This window comes from Ramularia collo-cygni (genome assembly GCF_900074925.1).
Source record: "Ramularia collo-cygni strain URUG2 genome assembly, contig: RCC_scaffold10, whole genome shotgun sequence".
In the NCBI taxonomy this organism is placed as follows: Eukaryota; Fungi; Ascomycota; class Dothideomycetes; order Mycosphaerellales; family Mycosphaerellaceae; genus Ramularia; species Ramularia collo-cygni.
Genome location: NW_019716264.1, coordinates 1,236,996 through 1,254,639, shown reverse-complemented (window position 1 = coordinate 1,254,639; position 17,644 = coordinate 1,236,996). Strand labels below are relative to the sequence as shown.

The 17,644-nt window shown below is 51.2% G+C and overlaps 8 protein-coding genes; 2 read left to right on the top strand and 6 right to left on the bottom strand.

Annotated features, from left to right (window-relative positions):
- Window positions 1-342: 342 nt before the first annotated feature.
- Window positions 343-900, bottom strand: RCC_07061 (uncharacterized protein; the record flags this gene model as incomplete). XM_023772320.1 has 2 exons in its annotated part: window positions 343-399; window positions 460-900. The coding sequence occupies 2 exons, from the start codon at window positions 898-900 to the stop codon at window positions 343-345; spliced, it is 498 nt and encodes a 165-aa protein (XP_023628088.1).
- A 346-nt stretch (window positions 901-1,246) lies between these two features.
- RCC_07060 (uncharacterized protein) lies at window positions 1,247-2,047 on the top strand (the record flags this gene model as incomplete). Its single annotated transcript, XM_023772319.1, has 1 exon — window positions 1,247-2,047. The coding sequence occupies one exon, from the start codon at window positions 1,247-1,249 to the stop codon at window positions 2,045-2,047; it is 801 nt and encodes a 266-aa protein (XP_023628087.1).
- A 204-nt stretch (window positions 2,048-2,251) lies between these two features.
- Window positions 2,252-3,376, bottom strand: RCC_07059 (uncharacterized protein; the record flags this gene model as incomplete). XM_023772318.1 has 2 exons in its annotated part: window positions 2,252-2,864; window positions 2,919-3,376. The coding sequence occupies 2 exons, from the start codon at window positions 3,374-3,376 to the stop codon at window positions 2,252-2,254; spliced, it is 1,071 nt and encodes a 356-aa protein (XP_023628086.1).
- Window positions 3,377-3,891: 515 nt separating this feature from the next.
- Window positions 3,892-4,892, bottom strand: RCC_07058 (uncharacterized protein; the record flags this gene model as incomplete). XM_023772317.1 has 3 exons in its annotated part: window positions 3,892-4,331; window positions 4,405-4,778; window positions 4,834-4,892. The coding sequence occupies 3 exons, from the start codon at window positions 4,890-4,892 to the stop codon at window positions 3,892-3,894; spliced, it is 873 nt and encodes a 290-aa protein (XP_023628085.1).
- Window positions 4,893-5,480: 588 nt separating this feature from the next.
- Window positions 5,481-7,049, bottom strand: RCC_07057 (uncharacterized protein; the record flags this gene model as incomplete). XM_023772316.1 has 2 exons in its annotated part: window positions 5,481-6,812; window positions 6,942-7,049. The coding sequence occupies 2 exons, from the start codon at window positions 7,047-7,049 to the stop codon at window positions 5,481-5,483; spliced, it is 1,440 nt and encodes a 479-aa protein (XP_023628084.1).
- A 1,284-nt stretch (window positions 7,050-8,333) lies between these two features.
- Window positions 8,334-9,563, bottom strand: RCC_07056 (related to thioredoxin reductase; the record flags this gene model as incomplete). Its single annotated transcript, XM_023772315.1, has 1 exon — window positions 8,334-9,563. The coding sequence occupies one exon, from the start codon at window positions 9,561-9,563 to the stop codon at window positions 8,334-8,336; it is 1,230 nt and encodes a 409-aa protein (XP_023628083.1).
- A 270-nt stretch (window positions 9,564-9,833) lies between these two features.
- On the top strand, window positions 9,834-11,283 carry RCC_07055 (related to 1-aminocyclopropane-1-carboxylate synthase, and related proteins; the record flags this gene model as incomplete). XM_023772314.1 has 3 exons in its annotated part: window positions 9,834-10,269; window positions 10,329-10,374; window positions 10,449-11,283. 3 exons carry the CDS (start codon window positions 9,834-9,836, stop codon window positions 11,281-11,283), a joined length of 1,317 nt encoding a protein of 438 aa, XP_023628082.1.
- A 922-nt stretch (window positions 11,284-12,205) lies between these two features.
- Window positions 12,206-16,740, bottom strand: RCC_07054 (related to non-ribosomal peptide synthetase modules and related proteins; the record flags this gene model as incomplete). XM_023772313.1 has 2 exons in its annotated part: window positions 12,206-14,540; window positions 14,729-16,740. The coding sequence occupies 2 exons, from the start codon at window positions 16,738-16,740 to the stop codon at window positions 12,206-12,208; spliced, it is 4,347 nt and encodes a 1,448-aa protein (XP_023628081.1).
- Between the last annotated feature and the right edge of the window lie 904 nt (window positions 16,741-17,644).

The following is a 17,644-nucleotide window of genomic DNA, read 5'->3' as shown; positions in this document are numbered from 1 at the left end:
ACTGTTCGCTGGTATACTGCAGAATTGTTCGATAGTTGGGTATTATACCAATCAAGGCTCGAGAGTAATACTTGATTGTTTCCACCAACTGACATGCACCGATTGGTCCTCTGACTCCATCAGACATTTGAGGACCCGACAGAGCTTGTTGATCTCGATTGAGTGAGCCTCTTTTCGCCATTGGACGATATGGAACACTCCATCACCCCGATTCACTTCAGCACGCATAACTTGCCCCTCCTCCCATTCGGACAGTGAGTCCTCCGCTTAGCACCAAAGCACAGAACGTCGCCTGCACCATCAGCCGATTGCAAGCATTGWGAGTTGTGGTTGCAACACGAATCACTTCTCGACTCTGGCTTGCTCCGTTGAGGGGAGAGTCTTGTCCTTGATTGGCTCCTATCGCATATTAGCATGGAGCGCAAACGACGCGCTTCCCAGATTGGCTCATTGACTTACGACATAGCCAAGAGTGAGACTGTTGTCCATCATATCGGGCCACTTTCGCTCCACCCAGTCCCTGATATATCGATGGGAGAAAAGAAGTGTCCATGGTCCCCCTGGTCCCAGTATGGAGTCGTTGATTTGTTTCCGACATCGAACATCCTTGAGTAGATGTCTCATGACCGAAGGCATACCATCGAGCCACGTGAAAAGCAGGTCGACATTGCGCACGATGAAGACGTTTTCCGAATAGTATGAAGCGGCGACCATAGTTCTAGTACCGCTGGAGACTTGCATGAGATTCCATGGGCATGGAGCTTGACTTGCTGCGCCTCCTTGGAGTTCCTCGACACAGATGATGGTATTGACCGGCGAAGTGAAGGTGAGGTCGTAGATTTCATTGTAGAGTTCTTGCGGGAGGTCCTCGAGATGYGCGCGAAGCTGGAGGCTCGTCATTGCAAGGTGATTGATGTTCAGGCATGGGGATGGTGGCAGTGCAGGACGTGGCGATACTGCATCATTAGCCAGCTGCATGGTCGCCATATGTGTTGGTGTTGGTGTTGGTGTTGAAGGTGAGTGAGAAGTGAATATCTTGGCGATGTGAGAACATTTCAGAAGGGACATCGCACCTGCCTCACGGTGGTCAGGCACGGATCGGCGGCGGGATGGCGGGAGAGGGCGAGGTRGCGGTGACAACAAACAACAGGGCGCGGTGGAAGAAGCGCGCTCCCCACAACCTTCATCTCAACACACTGCACGCATTCATCCATCACATCCCCGCTTGCTTGCACTATACACCATCATGACTCGAACCATTGCAGCGGTCAAATATGCGTGCGACGGCGAGGCAAAGAGGGAATTCGAGATTCCGGTGTTCAAGGTCTACAACTTGCAGCCTGGTCACGAGATCTTCGAGCGCGGCGAGGTGAGCGAGGTGTCACGTCTGATTGGCATGCCGTTGGTGATGATGCCGCTGCGTCCGTCGCTGCTCACCGTCTACCGCCCTCGCACTGGCAAGCCCCGCAATGTCAACAGCAGCGATCGTCGAGGCCGCCTACCACCTCGTCATGACTTGCTGTTGCCAGAGGACGATAAGGATTGGACCGCCTACGCCAATTACGGCTCCAAGGACAATGCCAACTACTTCCCCAATTACACCGCAGCTCGGCTGATGCTTGTTTGCTCTCCCAGCACCAGTGCGCCCCTCCTCTGTCCACCGGCCAAGTGGATGGACAAGGTCGGCAGTGTGCTCATCGCGCGCCAGGACATGGCTCCACTCCACCCGATGCACATTGAGATACTCAAGAGCTTCATCACCGCCGTGTACGAAAGCCTCACGGAGCAGAGCCAAGATCACGCCCATGGCCACGGCATCACCGCTCAAGCAATCGCCGAAACCATCACTCCGGGAATGTGGCAGGCGTACTGGAAGATGGCGACCGAGCACATGAACACAACTGGCCAGAGCAAGGAGTTGGAAGGCGTTTTCGCTCCATTSGATGAGGAAGACTTGGTGGCCGCGCAGGATGACCATGAGGGCGGTGTTGACCTGGGCAACRACGCGGACATGATGGAGTGCTCCGATGTTGGCTTCACCCAGTAGGTTGGTATTTCTTCGGTGTATGCTGTGCAATGTGTATGCGTGAGGGGATTCTACAACGTAGTGATCACTGCGGTCCTGCAAATGTTCAAGAATGAGCTGGAAATGGATCGAACCCAGCGGAGAGGAAGAAGTGATAAGCACATGGTAAGCCTGTCAAGCCCGACTTTCCGCCGTCYGGGTAGTACTGACATGGTCTGTAGAGTGCTAGAATATGGCAATGGCACCGGGCGGACTGCCGACGCCACCTTTGACATGGAGTGGCGCAGATGTCAAGAAGAATGAGTACCTCTGTTCCTTCTCGCAGATCTTGCTCAGTTGTTCCAGATCCCAGAGCTCTCCGATAGGCGTGCCCCATTGCACCAGTAGCCACTCATGCAAACACCATCCCGTCTCCATTGGTGGCGGCCACGCCTCGAATCCGACTGTATCACCCGCCACCGCTGCGAAGTGATGATCGTAAAGCCACCGTACTGTCGTCTCATTGCTCTGCAATCCGATTGTGGTTGAGTTTTCTCGAGTGCCTCGCTTTCTCTCCTCGGCGTTGGCGTTGTTATGCCATCTGGTGAAGCCGCTGCGGATAATGAGAATGTCTCCAGGATGTGTGATTGTGCCTTGTGACTTGAGACATTCATCCAGCTCCGAGACGGGAATCTCATGTCGACTGATGGGAGAGGAAGCTTTCCCGTGCTTATTCTCATACCAAGTCAACCAGTCTACCAGTACTCCGCGCCCTACGATACCGCCTCGCTCGCACCAGTTGTGAATGCCGTTGACTGGAGTTTTCAGGGCTTCCTCATGTGTGGCGCCGTTGTAGTACCTATATCCATCAGCAATGACTTCCTCGAAACCCGCGATAGACTGATGGACTCACAGCCCCGATTTCTGATGAGCAAAATGCTTAAGCGAGTCCCATTGACTTCCACCTTGCGTGTTGAAATTCAACTGATCATCTAGCCCAATATGAGCACCTTTCGTCGCAGCTTTCGAATCCAGAATTTTCTGCTGAAAAGGTTTCCTTCCGAATCCAGGGAATTGTATGTTCTCCGACAGAGACCAGTCTAGTTGGACATGTTGTCCTGTGYGGATCTCTTGGGAGGCTTGCAGGACGACTTGGTGCGTCAGAAGATTGAGAGTCCCGAGCTCATCTTTTACGCCCGAAGCGTGGGAGAAGAAATTCCAGAGAGAACCTTGGGGTTGGCCGGGAACTGGAGGGAGATCATCGAAGAGAGGAAAGGAGATTTGCTGGGGCTTGTGCGAGAGGGATTCTTGGATGGCTGCGAGACGTGCTTGGGCTTTCTGAGAGGGAGATTGAGGTTCACTTTCCGGCATTGTGATTCTTTGGGTATGGTGTGTCGGAGTGCTTTGATCCTTTAATCATGATGATGATGGAGGAGATATGGTGCCCAGGTGGTGAAGGACTTCGTCATCCGAGGTCATGAATTTCCCTCCTCTTTTCTGGAATTCCTCGGCTGATCTCTACATCGACAACTCTCCGACATCCTGGAAACTTATTACGAGCTGAGAGACGGATCTTTTGAAGATATTTAGGATTTTCGCAGTATCTTGTAATCTAGAGGCAGAGCGGAGATGAAGTCCATGTCGATTATGGAATGTCGTCACCAACTCGAAAGTCTCCGGTAGGTAGTGCCCATTTGCCACATGTCTTCGGTGTGCCATATGCTTCATGGCCACGGTTTACCGGGTTTGCTTTCCAATACATCTGCGAACACTGTGAAGAAAAAATCAAAAGTCATTTTATTGCATTTATTGAAATCGACACTGTCGTCGGCAGTGATCATTTCTACATTCACATTCACCAAGCAATGGCATCATCCCTCCAACCTCTATATCTTTGTTGCTCGCGCCCAGAAAAGTTGCATCTTGCCGACTCTTGAACCAGGAATTTCCAACAGCTCTTCCGCCAGTTTGAAACGACCTTCCGTGCAGCCAGCCTTCTCGAATAATTCCAGAATCTGTTCCTCGGAGAAGTTTTCATGGCTGATCGTGTGGCTTGCAGGATGTGGCTTCGACGGGTCATTTGGGTCCATGAATTGATGATCGCCTTGTTTGGAATGATGCTGGTGCTGATGTCCATGTCCGTTGTGTTTAGTATCCTGGATAGAAACTCTCCCGCTTTCGACATCTTTGATGAGCTTCTTCTGGGCGGGAGTGGCCCCGTTGATCTGAGCCCAATCGATCACGAGCATCGTTCCGCCTGGACGTAGTCTCTCTACCAGCTTTGTGATGGTTCGCTGAATGTCTTCCATGTGGTGGAGTGCCATGCCTACACACAGTCAGTACAGAACGGCACCGGCATCYTCGCCGATTAATGGTGGATGGAAGTTGGGACTGCTTACATATAGCAATCAGATCGAAGTTCCGCAACTTCTCCTCCGGAAGTGGAGGGTCTGTTGTTTCCACAGGCTCTGCTGTGAGATCACCTCGCACTGCAAGCATTTCATCTGTGCCTAGACCAAGACTAGATGCAGTGTTCTTGTACTTGGCAAGCATGCCAGCAGATACGTCCATGCCGACGCATAACTTGAAGTGAGGTTTGAGGCAACGGGATGGAAGTCCAATACCGCAGGCGTAGTCAAGCATCTTTTGTTGAGGTTCCCCCGGGGGTGGAAGTCCGAGCCATGAAGACGATTCCGGATCCATCAGGAAAGTGCCAATCTGGGCATAGAGATCATTGACCCACGCGGCTTGTTGCGTGTCTTCAGACGCAGCACTTGGTAGTCTGTCAGTTGTGGGATCAACACGAGTTGTATGCATCATCGACTTACTCCCAGTATTTGCGGTTGGTTTGAGCCAACGTTTCGGTTCCGTTGGACCTTGTCGACATGATGTTGGGATAGTGGAGGTAGTGTGTTGTTTCGGGAGTTGCGTCAACAAGATACAGATCAAAGTCCTTTGAGCGAGGGGAAATGACAAGGACTTTATCAGAGTACAGACGTACACTTTATATATCAGTCTGCCGCCTCTCCGCGGAGACTTTGGCTTGCGTCCACCCGCCGGAGACATTTCCAGAAATCTCGGAGACTTTGCTGTGAGAAGAGCAGTTTGAAAAGCGGTCCAGGCCCGGTGGCATGGTGCAAATCGATGACAATGCTCGCGAACAGGTAGCTATAAACACCTCAAAAGCGGGATTACGGAGAGTCACATGCTGCGTCGGACATTTCCTTATGAATCTTGTTGTTGTTGAGGTAGGGTGGCAACCTTCWATTTCACCAAGCCTCGATCCAAATCACTGCGAGAATATGATCACCAAGATTGTTAGAAAGAGAGAGGTTCAATTGAGAGATAAATTCCATTCAAATGCTTTCTTTGAAAGTTTGAAGACGTCCTATGGTGTCGGAAGTCAAGCCAAGATTTCACTTTCCCCTTCATGACTGACTCTTTGCAGGAAGTGATTCTGCCGAGGAAATTCTTCTCAACATTCTTCTCTCGCCCGGATATCCAGCGCTGCTAATAGACGATACACTGAAGCTTCCGTATCCGCTTGTAGTGAACATCGCACTCGATTGTAGTTCGACGAAAAACCCCCACCGCTTGGCTGCGACAACTTCACGCAGCTTCGTGCGACTTCAATGCAACGCCGAAGCTCTTTGCGAATAATGTGGTTGCGTAGCAGAACCTGGTCTTCCTCGTCCAGCTCGTAACAGCCCATGCGAAGTGGTATGGAGGATCCACTCGAGCATGCACCTAGCGAGGAAGTACGCGTAGGTTGCCTGCTCTGCTCCGAAGATGGTGTCATTGTGCTGGGAGTCATAAGAGATGGCGAGTCCATCTCTACGACACCGTCCATGCGTCGCGCCTCCGATGCATGTACATCATGATCCACATCTTCATAATCGCCGTTGATTGCACCCACAACACAGCTATAGTTCTCCAAGATTAGATCAAGCGCAGAAGCAATCAACACTAAACAAATTCCAGAAGATTGGAAGKAGTTCTTCGCAATGACCATCCGAAGCCCACATATTGCTGCTCTACTTGTACTCAAGCGGTTATCGATACGGAGCAGTCTATCCCCCCTGACACAACCCTCGAGATCGCTGATGATCTCCATCAGGGAGGAGAGGGCAGTCTGCTGAGGGTGCTTGATCTCAACATGGCTGGCATAAGTTGCGTCCAGGCTTGTGGAGATTTGACGATCAGCAGCAATTGTCCCTTGATGCGTCGACACACTTGGGGTCGGGGTTGGCTGCCGTGCGCTACGTTCGTATCGGTGAAGATCTTTCGAGATAGAAAGCGGCTGGGTTTGAATCAAGTCCATCGCCGAATGAGTTGTGCTGCTCGCTTCGTATTGAAAGCTCTCATCCAGTGCCAGTGGGTCATTCGGATAATCGAACATGAGGAACTCTTCCATGAGACCCTCACTCGCACCCATAAGAGACACGTTCTCGTCGGAAAGTGAAGGATGAGAGCTCATGTTTTCGTGTCCGAAAACTTCGTCATCGGTGCCAGGATTGATCGTGGTTTGCTGGGCAGAACCACCATGTGTGGTTTGAAGATGCTCGGGATGCGATTGATTTTGACGTGTCGGCGCTTCCAATGTCGTCGGCTGTACCTGCACACGTCTTTGAATCGTGGGCTCCGAACCTTGCTGTCGTTGAAATTGGGCTTTTGATGTTGAGCTGTCTTGCCTCTTTCGCTTGCCTCGCTTGGTCGACGTGCGACCAACCATAGAGACCTCATATTCACACTGAAGGCCGTGCTCTTGGCAGCGCGTACAGCCATGACGCTCGCCGCTACATTTCACCTACGTCGAGAAATCAGCAAGGACGACAACGAAGACGATGATGTACCAGAATTTGATCGGGAATATGCCAGGTACCACTGCGGGCAAAGCATTACAAGCACTTGCCAATGAAATACGGGCTGCACTAACCTTACTGGCATGACAACTATTACAGGCGGCGCGCTTTCGCAACGGCCTGTTGGATCCAGAAACTGAAAGGCTTGATGTGCCTTGGATAGGTCCGAAGGTTGAATTCATCGTGTATCAGTGGGTCGCTCTCCGTAGATCAGCAAGCGCCGTCGCGAGGGTTGGACGGATGTCACAATTGCGGCTATCTGTGATACCATTCTACCGGCTCCTCCTGTGGGTCCAATCTGTATATATGCAGTGTGCCGTCCGAATACCTCCGCGTGAATCATCCTCTTCGTTCAAGACACACTCAAAATGAAATGCAGTGTAGTCGGTGCTTGAGATACCACTCTGAGTCCTTGTGCCAGATAAAGCCGATTCGGTGACTTACGGCATAGAACTTATTGATGTTCGCAAAGACGTTGTTCGGACACCGAGTGACCGCGGCAGCAAATGTCCGTTGGACTTGGTCCTTGTGAGGACACCATCCATCCAGCCTCGTAATTCCTGAGATTCGACCAGCACCATCGAAGCGGTTGCGGGGAACCCAGTCTTTTGATTCWCCTTGCTGTACGGTCATCTGACAAGAAGGAATGACGAGCATTTTCTTGGCCCATGATATCCATCACGACCTGTTGGAGCCTCTGTCGCTAGAAGCTTTTCTTCAATCCGCCGCCTCTTACATCCAAACGGCCGCACAAGATAGATTTGAAATTTCATGTTCGATGTTGTCTGCAAGCTTTGGTGGGAAGGTTCCAAAGCTTGGTGCCGTATATTTGTCGGACCGGAGTTGGAACGGTCCAGCGATATGCTAACGAGTGGCAGATCCCTGTCGGTACTCGTTGGTCGGCAGTGTCCTTTGAGATTCATCTGAGAGAGATAAGAGAGACTATCCTCCCTCGATTGCGGGGAGAAATAATGTCATGGTGAGTGTACTGTCTGCAGTCGTCTTTTTCAGCAATTTTTTGGTGTCTTGTATAGGGGTTGATCTCAAATGCGTTGTTTTTCGACGTTTTCGATGTAGAAGATTACTCCGCTGTGAGTGAGGGTTAGTAAAGGTTCAAATGCTTTCGGCCGGCGACTATACTTCGCTCGGTCCGCTTAACATTATTGCTATCCACCTTGAGAGCATCGGTTCTCCTTACAGAAGTCCGTAAAACTCGGATCAAGGCCATTCGGGAACCGCATAAAACTCTCGTAGAGACGACAGCCCGAACCTAGCGATGAATTAACATTCACTCAAGAGACGCTCTCATATGGGAGGGGGATCAGAAAGATGACTTTTGTCTATTTGAACAACCACTGGCTCGTTCGATCTCTGCAGACTTGTGTGAATAGCATTGTAATAATGTGCACTGCTTTCTATGATCCGATTCCCTATCAAGCAAACTCGCTGTCTTCACCTTCACCAGTCTAGATCTTTCCGGGAGCGACAGGTGGTAGCATTTGCAGCTGAGATGCCAGTCCTCCCGCGCCCAAAGCACCCATTGAAATGGCCGAGGTCACAGCCTTCATATATGTGGCACAATCGCCCACGGCGAAACATCCAGATACACTGGTCTCGTGGAATGGCTGTGAGGTTTTGATATCGCCCGCTTCGGTCAGCTCCAATGCCAGCTGTCTCGCGAATGGTCCATTGACCTCTGCCTTTGGCCTATGGACGAGGAATCCCTGCACTTGCTCCTCTCCTCCGCTGAGCTGGACAACTACTTCTGAGTTGTTAGGTCCCATGGAAAGACGCTCGATGCTCCTTTGTTCAACCGTGATCTTGAACCCGGGTTGAACTCCCAGCTCAACTTGCTCAGCAACGTCGCTCGCGCCATCGGTGTATACGACAACGTTCTGTGCCAAGCGTTGCGCCTGATATGCCATGTGCAGGGCGACCTTGGGGTTTGACAAGTCTCCGATGGCCAGCACTCCGACAGACTTAGCGTTGCGCTGTTCGAAACCATGACAGAAGAGGCAGTGATAGACACGATATCCCCAGACCTCATCGTATCCTGGAATATCAGGGTAGACATCGCGAACTCCGGTAGCAAGCATTAGCTTACGGCCAGTCCATGTGCGTCCCGTTGCATCGTCGGCCTCAAACAAGCCCGCAGCGTTCTTGCGGACAGCCTCAATGGCAACATCTTCAAATCGGATGGTGTCGTAGCGATCGAGCAGATCCTGTCGAGACTTTTCCCGAAATGCGGCGGGAGATTGGTGGTCCCAGCCCGCGACGTTGTGCATGTGTTGGGAGCGTGCATTGCGATAGACTCCATTGTCGAAGACGATTGTAGTGTACAGCTGGCGAGCAAGGCCGGTCGCAACGGAAAGGCCACCGGGTCCACCGCCAATGACCAAAACGTCGGAAACCCCAGCCGATTGATTTCCCGACATGATTGAGGAGACTGCCTGCGAGAATGGAGCGGTGATTGTTGCGTAGCTTGCTCTGGACCGCAGAAACAGCAAACTAGCCATTAGTATTGTAGCATTTCCAAAAATCTGGCCGTGGAACATGTCGAACATGTCAATATACGGGCCGATCGACTTACACATGTGCCATGTTATCCGCTCGGAGACATAGGAGACTTCGCGGTCGGAGCCTTGATCGGGTTGCGTCACGGACTGATCTTGATTGGCTGGAGAGCTCCCAAGCATGCCGAATGTGGTCAGTATGGACGCAGCTAAACCAATATCGTCGTAAATGCAATGCAATGAAGAGAATGCATAATTTGCATCATCGGTCCGAACAGTCAGGCAAGTCAGGTAGCTCTGCTCCATCCAAAGAGGGTCAGATCAGTCCGAAATCGATCGGAGTAGTCAACTCAATTGACCATTTCTTTCTTCGATCGAACCCCTGTTGCCTACCAAAGGTCGTTCGTTGCCTACCAAAGGTCGTTCGTTGCCTACCAAAGGTCGTTCGTTGCCATGGCTGGCCCGGATGAAGGAAGTACAGCAAGGCTATCCAAGCGAATGAGCGGAGCTGTAGACTCTATTCTACCAAAGATTCGATCTATGATTGAGGATCGCATAACCGCGTCMTCACAGCCAGATGAACTGAAGAAAATTGACATGGGAACGGCCGAGAACGCTTTGCTACATTCTGAAATCACTGCGATCTATCTACAATCCCTGGAAGAAGGCCTAAGAGATCACAAGTACTTGCCATACCCGGACGGCTTTGGCGGTGCTCCAGATCTCGTCGAGTCCCTGGCAAAGTTCTTCAACCGATACTTCCAGCCACGCAATGAAGTTTCCTCATCTCAAATTGTGGTGGCACCAGGAGCTACGACTTGCCTGGAGGCTCTGTTGCATTGTATTTGTGATCCTGGAGATGGAGTCTTGGTCCCCGCACCATATTGGAGTATCAATTCCCGCCCACCACTTTCCACATCGATTTTTGAACTGATCATACAATTTTAGATGGGTTCAATGTGACCTTTTCAATACGTCCACAGGTACGGATAATGTATGTCAGATTCATTCCGCAGGTCTCGAGGCGCTGAGATGAGCCGCATGCTGATTTCCATGCTTCCCGTCTAGACCATTTGGTGGCGGTGGGAGTGTCGAAGACACTCTTTCCTCTCCCAGCCGTTTTGTTACTTCTTTTGAGGCCGCTATCGCTGCATCGAAAGCTCCAGTTCGCGCGCTGGTTCTCACAAATCCTCACAATCCTTTTGGTCGCTGCTATGCGCACGAGATGGTGGCCTTGTGTGCGCAATTGTGTCAAAAGCACAATTTGCACTTCATTTCAGACGAGGTATATGCCCTTAGTGTCTTTGGAGGCGACGAATTAGATGCCCAGCCATCGTCTTTTCCATCTGCTCTCCAGCTTGACCTGCAAGCCCTCAGCGTAGATCCAGATCGTGTTCACATAATATGGAGCACCAGCAAAGATTTCGGTTCGAGTGGCGTACGGGTGGGCGCTATCATATCACAAGCGAATGAAAGACTTCGTGCGAGTCTCGCTCTGGCTTCCAACATTCAAGTGTCTTCGTTGGCTGCAGTCGCGACAACTGGACTTTTGACGTCTCCGGAGCTCGACCGGTTGATAGTACTGAACAGACAAAGGCTAAAGGCAGCATATGAGAAAGTCACTGCATTTCTAGAAGCCAATGGCTTTCTCTACGTACCCGCTACTGCCGGTCCATTCGTATTCGCCAAACTTCCGGGAGCAACGGAGACCTTGTTGGATGAGCAGCGAGCGGTACAGATATTTGCCTCAGCCGGTGTAACGGTCAGCCCTGGGACGAACTATGGCTGGGGTAACTGCCAGTTTGGATGGATTCGCATCACATTTGCTATCTCACAGCTTGAAGAAGGTCTGAAGAGAATGGTTATTGGTCTAGAAGGCATGATTTCAGGAGATATGCAATAATTTCTGTCCCAACTACGATCATTTCGGTGACTTTTCGATAGCTTTCTACACTGTTCCCGCCTCCGGAGTATTAAGAGTCTGGAACATCTGGACACAACCCTAAAACTGCATATTTCTCTCTAAAACTAGACCCTAATGTTCTTTGTATATACATGAATAAGCCCTGAACTTCTAAACTCCATATTGCGACAAATGTGAAAAGGCGGTGCTACCCAAACCCTAACCCTAGACCACGGAGGAGGGCATGAAAAGGAGGCGGCCGCATGACTGGATAATGGAAGGAAGATACTAGCATTACCAACCACAATCAAACCCATGTATGCCCAAAACCCCTCTCAAAAGCAATGAGATTTGAAGATTTCTCGCTGCGCGGTAATTGATACAATCGTTCCAAGCGTAGCGCGCAAGAGCCTTGGAGTGATTGGACGGTCATAGTACGCGGTCTGTGCTAGAAGGTTGAGCACAGCACTCTGAGTATAACTGTCATCAGTCCCGAGATCATCAGTGTATTTGTGAATTCGAATCTATTGATTCGTGTGACTGTTTTCTGCCCATTGAGTGTATCCTCACTCCGGTCAACGGGGAAACAAGATATCATCGTTCGGACCCATTGTGACTCCAAAAACGATCCATATCTGTGTATCAATTTCGGGCGCCGTATGCGTGGTCTCGGTCCGCCTATTCACCCTAACATATCAATGTGGCCTCCTCAAGCAGCATAGTGACACATCCCAATCTCGTAGTGAAGTTTTACCCCGAGGAGTACAGGACTCAAAGTAAAAAGCTCGATCAGCAATGAATGTGCAGCTCCATGTCAACACTTCGGTTCGTTTTGATATAGCCGCATTTGGGAATCCACATTATTTCCGAGCCGCCCTAGATCTATGTAACAACMAAAACTGCTCTGTACTGATTGATCAATTCAAAGCTCAGAGATCGCTTTCCCAAACACCTTGCCGGGCTCCAACGCCGTGGTGGGCCTGACTTCTCCCTCAACGGCCTTCAAAGCTTCCCGAATTGCACTGATTGTCATGCCTTGACTGTCTCTGGTCAACATATCCAAGACTTGCGGAACCATGGTCTCAATTCGATAGATCTCCCTTTTCGTGAATACTTCCGTGTCATGCTCCAGCCTCAACATCAGTACATCATTGCTGTAGGCGGCGCACTCCACCATCAGCTTGAACTTGCTTCCTTCTGACCAGGCGAAGCACGGCTCGACACCTGGAATGACGTTTCCAATCTTTTGTGTTTGGGATACCTCATGGAACGAGACCATGATGTCGAAAAGGGGGTGAGCCGGATACGCGACATCACATCCCATAAGCTCCAAGAGCTGATGCCAGGGCATGGCATGAGCCAGCGCCATTTGACACGATCGTCGCACAATTTCCAAGTATGACCTGACACTGTCGTCCTGGATGATGGTGCTGGGAGTATCAATCCCGCTCGTACCCGAATCTTGATCCCCGGCCTCCTCCGCATCACATCCCTTGCCAAGTCTGGTATCGTCGAATGGATATGTTATGCGGACAGGTAGCGGCTCGAGGTAGAGTCCAACTACTGAAAGGTCGTCATCCGTTGGTCTATTCATGTATGGACTTCCAAGAAGAACATCCACTACTTCAGTGTCGTTGGGGTCATCCTCGCAAGAAAGAACCAGTGCAATGGCTCCCAGTAGAAGCTGCTGCATCGAGACGCCCACCTTACTCACTGTCTCCCGCATGTTATGACAGAGTGACTTTGGCATCTTGCTGACAATGGATGTGCCGTAGTAGGATTTTCGCTCTTTCTCGGGCTTGAGTATGATGGGCTCCTTTGGCAGTGAACTCAGATACTCCAACCACCACTTCTTGTAGCATACCGGTGTATCTTTGAACCACACATCCGCCTCGTCGTATGTCTTGACCAATGGTGGTAGTTGTCGGCCATGATAAATCAAATTGACTTCTTCCAGTAGGACTGCCAGCGCCGTGAAGTCAGCAATGATGTGACTGATGACTACCATCATTTTGTCTTCCCCGATGAGGACGCGGATCGGATCATTGGTCCCGACGTAAAAGGGACGATTCACTTCAGTCCAGAAGGATATTTCAGAGACAGCTTGCACTCGTGGTGCACAGTCTGAGAGAAGACGGACGCCTCGGTTCCCTCGTTGTTTGGCATAGCGACTTCGTAGGATGGCGTGACGCAATAAGACGATGTTCCACGCTTCCGTCAGGCGTTTTCGACTTATCCTGGCGGGTGAAAAGGTGGCGGCGTAGAAGACATTGAACGCCGAGAGCCCAACGTCCAGCAGGTACTTCTCAAACCATTCAAGCTCTCCAGGCGATGCTCTCTGCCGATCGATTGTCTGGCAGGGTGAGATGCGAAGATGCTGAGATGAAGACAGCATGACATCGACGGCATCAGCGACGGCCGACAGGCGAGGACGCTCAATGATCAAACGTAATGGGACCTGAATCCCGAACTCTTTGCTGAGACGGGAACAGAGCGCCACCTGCTTGAGAGAAGTTCCGCCCAACTCGTCGAAGCTGGCGTCATTCCGAATGAGCAAGCCCTGTTCGAGTTGAAGGATGGAGCGGACTACAGCGATGACCTTCCGAAGAGTTGGACTTGCCGGACCCTGCTTATGCTCCCGAGGAATGGCCTCTGGCTTCGACAAAAGCTTCATCAACGCCAGATAATCCGTCTTTCCTGCTCGTGTTGTAGGCATGGTGTCAATGGCTAATATGCGTGCCGGTCTCTGATGTCGRGCCATTGATCGAGAAATGGTGGCATGAAGCATTGCAACGTCTACATCTGCCGGCTGGACGATCGATACCAGTTGCTCGTTGTGTACCACGACTGCCACAGCCTGAAGGGATGAATCTGCTCGGGCGATACGAATCTCAAGGTCATTCATGTCCAGGCGGAAGCCCCTCAGCTTGATCTCTCGGTCGTTGCGGCCGAGACATACTAGATCGCCTTCGTCATTCCAGTATCCGCGGTCTCCAGTCTTGTACATGTACTCTCCGATCGGACAAATGGGATCAGGCCTGAAGCGGTCCGCTGTGACTTCTGGAAGCCCAATGTACCCTTTGGCGACCTGCACTCCCGCGAGGAAGATTTCGCCAATGACTCCAGGAGGCACGAGCGTGTGATTGTCTCTCATTATGTATATGCGCGTCGCCGGATTGGGCTTTCCAATGGTGATCTGCTGTCCGGGGAGAAGTCTCTTGATCGTAGCACCACACGTACCCTCTGTCGGTCCGTACCTAACAAGACGAACATCAAGTGTCAGCAATCACCTCAAAGCGTAGAGTGAACATAGGGAGGGTCGTTGCAAGTTTTTCACGAGAGCTTCGTCCGCAATGATCGAGTGAGGCTCAGTTGTCTGGGGTATGGCTGATGCCTCGCCCCGAGACCTCAGGTGGAGCGATTGGGACTTTCTGGTGGAGCTTACATATTGTATAACGCCACGTGTGAGGACCAAATGTCCGAAACAGCAGGCGGGACCGGTTCACCAACAAAATAGACGGTCTGCAGGCCTGGATAGTCTTCTGGGTTCAGAATCCGTGCGATGGAAGGCGTCAAGATGCAGGAAGTTGCCTTGTGCAGGTGGTCAAACATCTGGGATCCTTCTTGTGGTAAGACCAGCGTCGCTCCGTAGCAAAGTGCGGAAAAWATTTCATGAATGGCGCCGTCGAATCCTGGGGACATGATCTGTGCGATGCGCTCTCCAGGCCTGGCAAATAGCCTCACCTCCAGATCACTCTGGAAAGCGACGAGACCTCGGTGCGTGCAAATTACTCCCTTGGGTACCCCGGTCGAGCCGGAAGTGAAGCAAAGATATGCAGCGTCGGCAGGCCGAGCGAGATCTCGGCCACTGAGCATGTTGTGTTGTGCATCTTCTGTATCTGGGAAACGGAGGACAGTCTCGATATCAACGAATTCACCGCAAGATAGGGGACAGGCCTCCCGAACGGCAGCGGAAGGAGCCACGAATGCTTTTGCATTGGCTGCTTTGTACATTGAGTCCTTCAGTTCTGCCGGCAGAGACGGATCCAACGCACAGTATACAGCACCAGCTTTGAGTATGCCCCATATCGCGACGATCCAGGAGGTTGATCGATCGGCATGAGCACAGACGACCTCGCCGGATCGAATAAACTTGAGCAGATATGATGCAAGGACGCTGGACTGCTCATCGAGCGAAGCATACGACACTCTCTCGGACCCACGCTCAACAGCCACATCATTTGGAACATTCCGAGCCGACTGTTCGAACAAAGTGACCAGGTCCTCGGTGACTGATGGTATTGTAGTAAGGCCCGAATTGGCGTTTCCTCTTTCCCGCAAGGTAGCAAGCATGTCCACGGATAGCAGCGATTTCTTGCAATCGCCAATGGTTCCGTTTGATCGAACTAGTACAATAATGGCATCACGCAACATCTGTGCAATGTCCTGAGCTTGCGTGCGGGTGACTCGACGCTTGTGAGCTTGGAGATGTATCGTCCCGTCCGGATTCATCGCGACACTAAAGGGAATGCTTGTCGTCTGTTTGCTTTTCGGATTCTCGATTGGGAGGAACGGCTGATAGGTATGGGCATCTGCGGTTGTGTCAAACTGCATAGCGACGGCAGACTCAAATTGACGAGAGTAGTCATGCTCGTTGGGAGTGGTCCAGGAAAACTCGCTGAGCCTTACCATCTGTTTGAAGACTGCACGGAGATATTCTTGAATAGACAGCTTGGCGTCGACGGCAACACAAAGAGGCAGAGTGTTGACCATTGGCCCAATTGTGTCGAGAATACCCGGAAGAGGCAGGTTACGACTTGCCAAGACGGTTCCGAACACCACAAGATCAGATGATGTGTAGTGAGAGAGTACCAAGGCCCAAGCTGCTTGTAGAATCGTKGCCATTGTAACGTTCTTGGATTGGGATCCGGCTAAAACATCTTCTAGTTCGTTCTGGTCCAGGACGATTTCGATGGCCTCGCTTTCAACGCTACTCGTATTTCCATCTGTGTCTTGAATAGCCGTCGGAAGCATCAAGTCGCCTCTCGCGAGGGCCAATTGATCATTCTGTGACATCCAAAACCGTTTGCCCTCCTCGCCGTGATCTGCCTGGTATTGGTGCAACTCCGCGGCAAGCTTGGCGAACGAAGGTCCCGCTGTGATGGCCACACCAGTGGTGTACTTCCGGATCTTCTCAAACAGCAGCGATGCAGAGTACCCATCTATGAGTGCGTGATGTACGATCCAGATGATGTTGGAAATGCTTTGTTGGCCAGGTTCCGCCAGAGTCACTACGCAAAAGTGAGACCCTATCCGCGTATCGTCGAACGCCTCCCGGACCAATGCCTCATAATGTTCGGGTGATCGAGTGACTTTTTCGATCCACTCGAATGTGACTTGGTCTTTACCAATAAGCTCCTCGGGGAATTGCGTCTTGAAGATCGGTTCGACTGCCATGATCTGTCTCCATGCCAGTCGAATTAGGGGTACAGCATCCGAGACATATGTCTCAGAGTAGTGGATGATATCTGACCCAGGAGCTTTGAGGCTGCCATGTAGGAGAGATAATTGCATCTCTGTGAACATGGGAAAATCAACACCATGTTTTATCCCTTCGGACTGCTCCGCGCTTTTTGCTTGGGAGACGCTGCGGATATCACTGAAATTGATCGACGGAGGGGAGCTGTTCCAAGATGCATGATTTTGTCGTCCTCTAGATCCTCTGCGAGAAGAAGCAAGTCGGTTGGGGGAAGCCAGAAGTGGACGCCGTCCACCACTGCGACTGCTAAGAGATGAGCTCCGGGACGGTGTGAAAGAGCGTGTTCGAAGCAAGCGGCCCCGAGGTCTGAGGAGCGAATGATCGGTCGTAGATCTGCTGAGTCCAGTACGATCCCCCCTATCGGACTCCTGGCTTTGAGTATCCGTCGATGGAGGAGACAGTTCCCCAATTTGACATTGTTCGGAAGGTAGTGAGGGAATCTCTCCAAGGAGATCTAAGAGGCGATCACATATCAGCAGAGTTTCGACAGTGATGACCATCCCCCTCTTCTTTAGTGATTGCGATAAGGATATCGCAGCAAGTGAGTGCCCCCCATTTTCAACGAAGCTTTTCCTGGGGTCGATCTCTGCCGGCGATCTAGAGAGGGCGTGAGCCACATCGTTCCAAACATTGACAGACATCGAAGGAAGAACAAAAGTGGATTCTGCCAAGTTCCTAAAAGATATGGGAAGTAGCCTGAGCCCCAACGAAGCGAAGAGAGAAGTTGAACATGCGTATCTGCAGAGAAAATAAATCGGAAGTTATGCAGAGCGTTATCTCGTATTGAAAGTGCTACATCGTGAAAGACGGCGGCTAGGAATT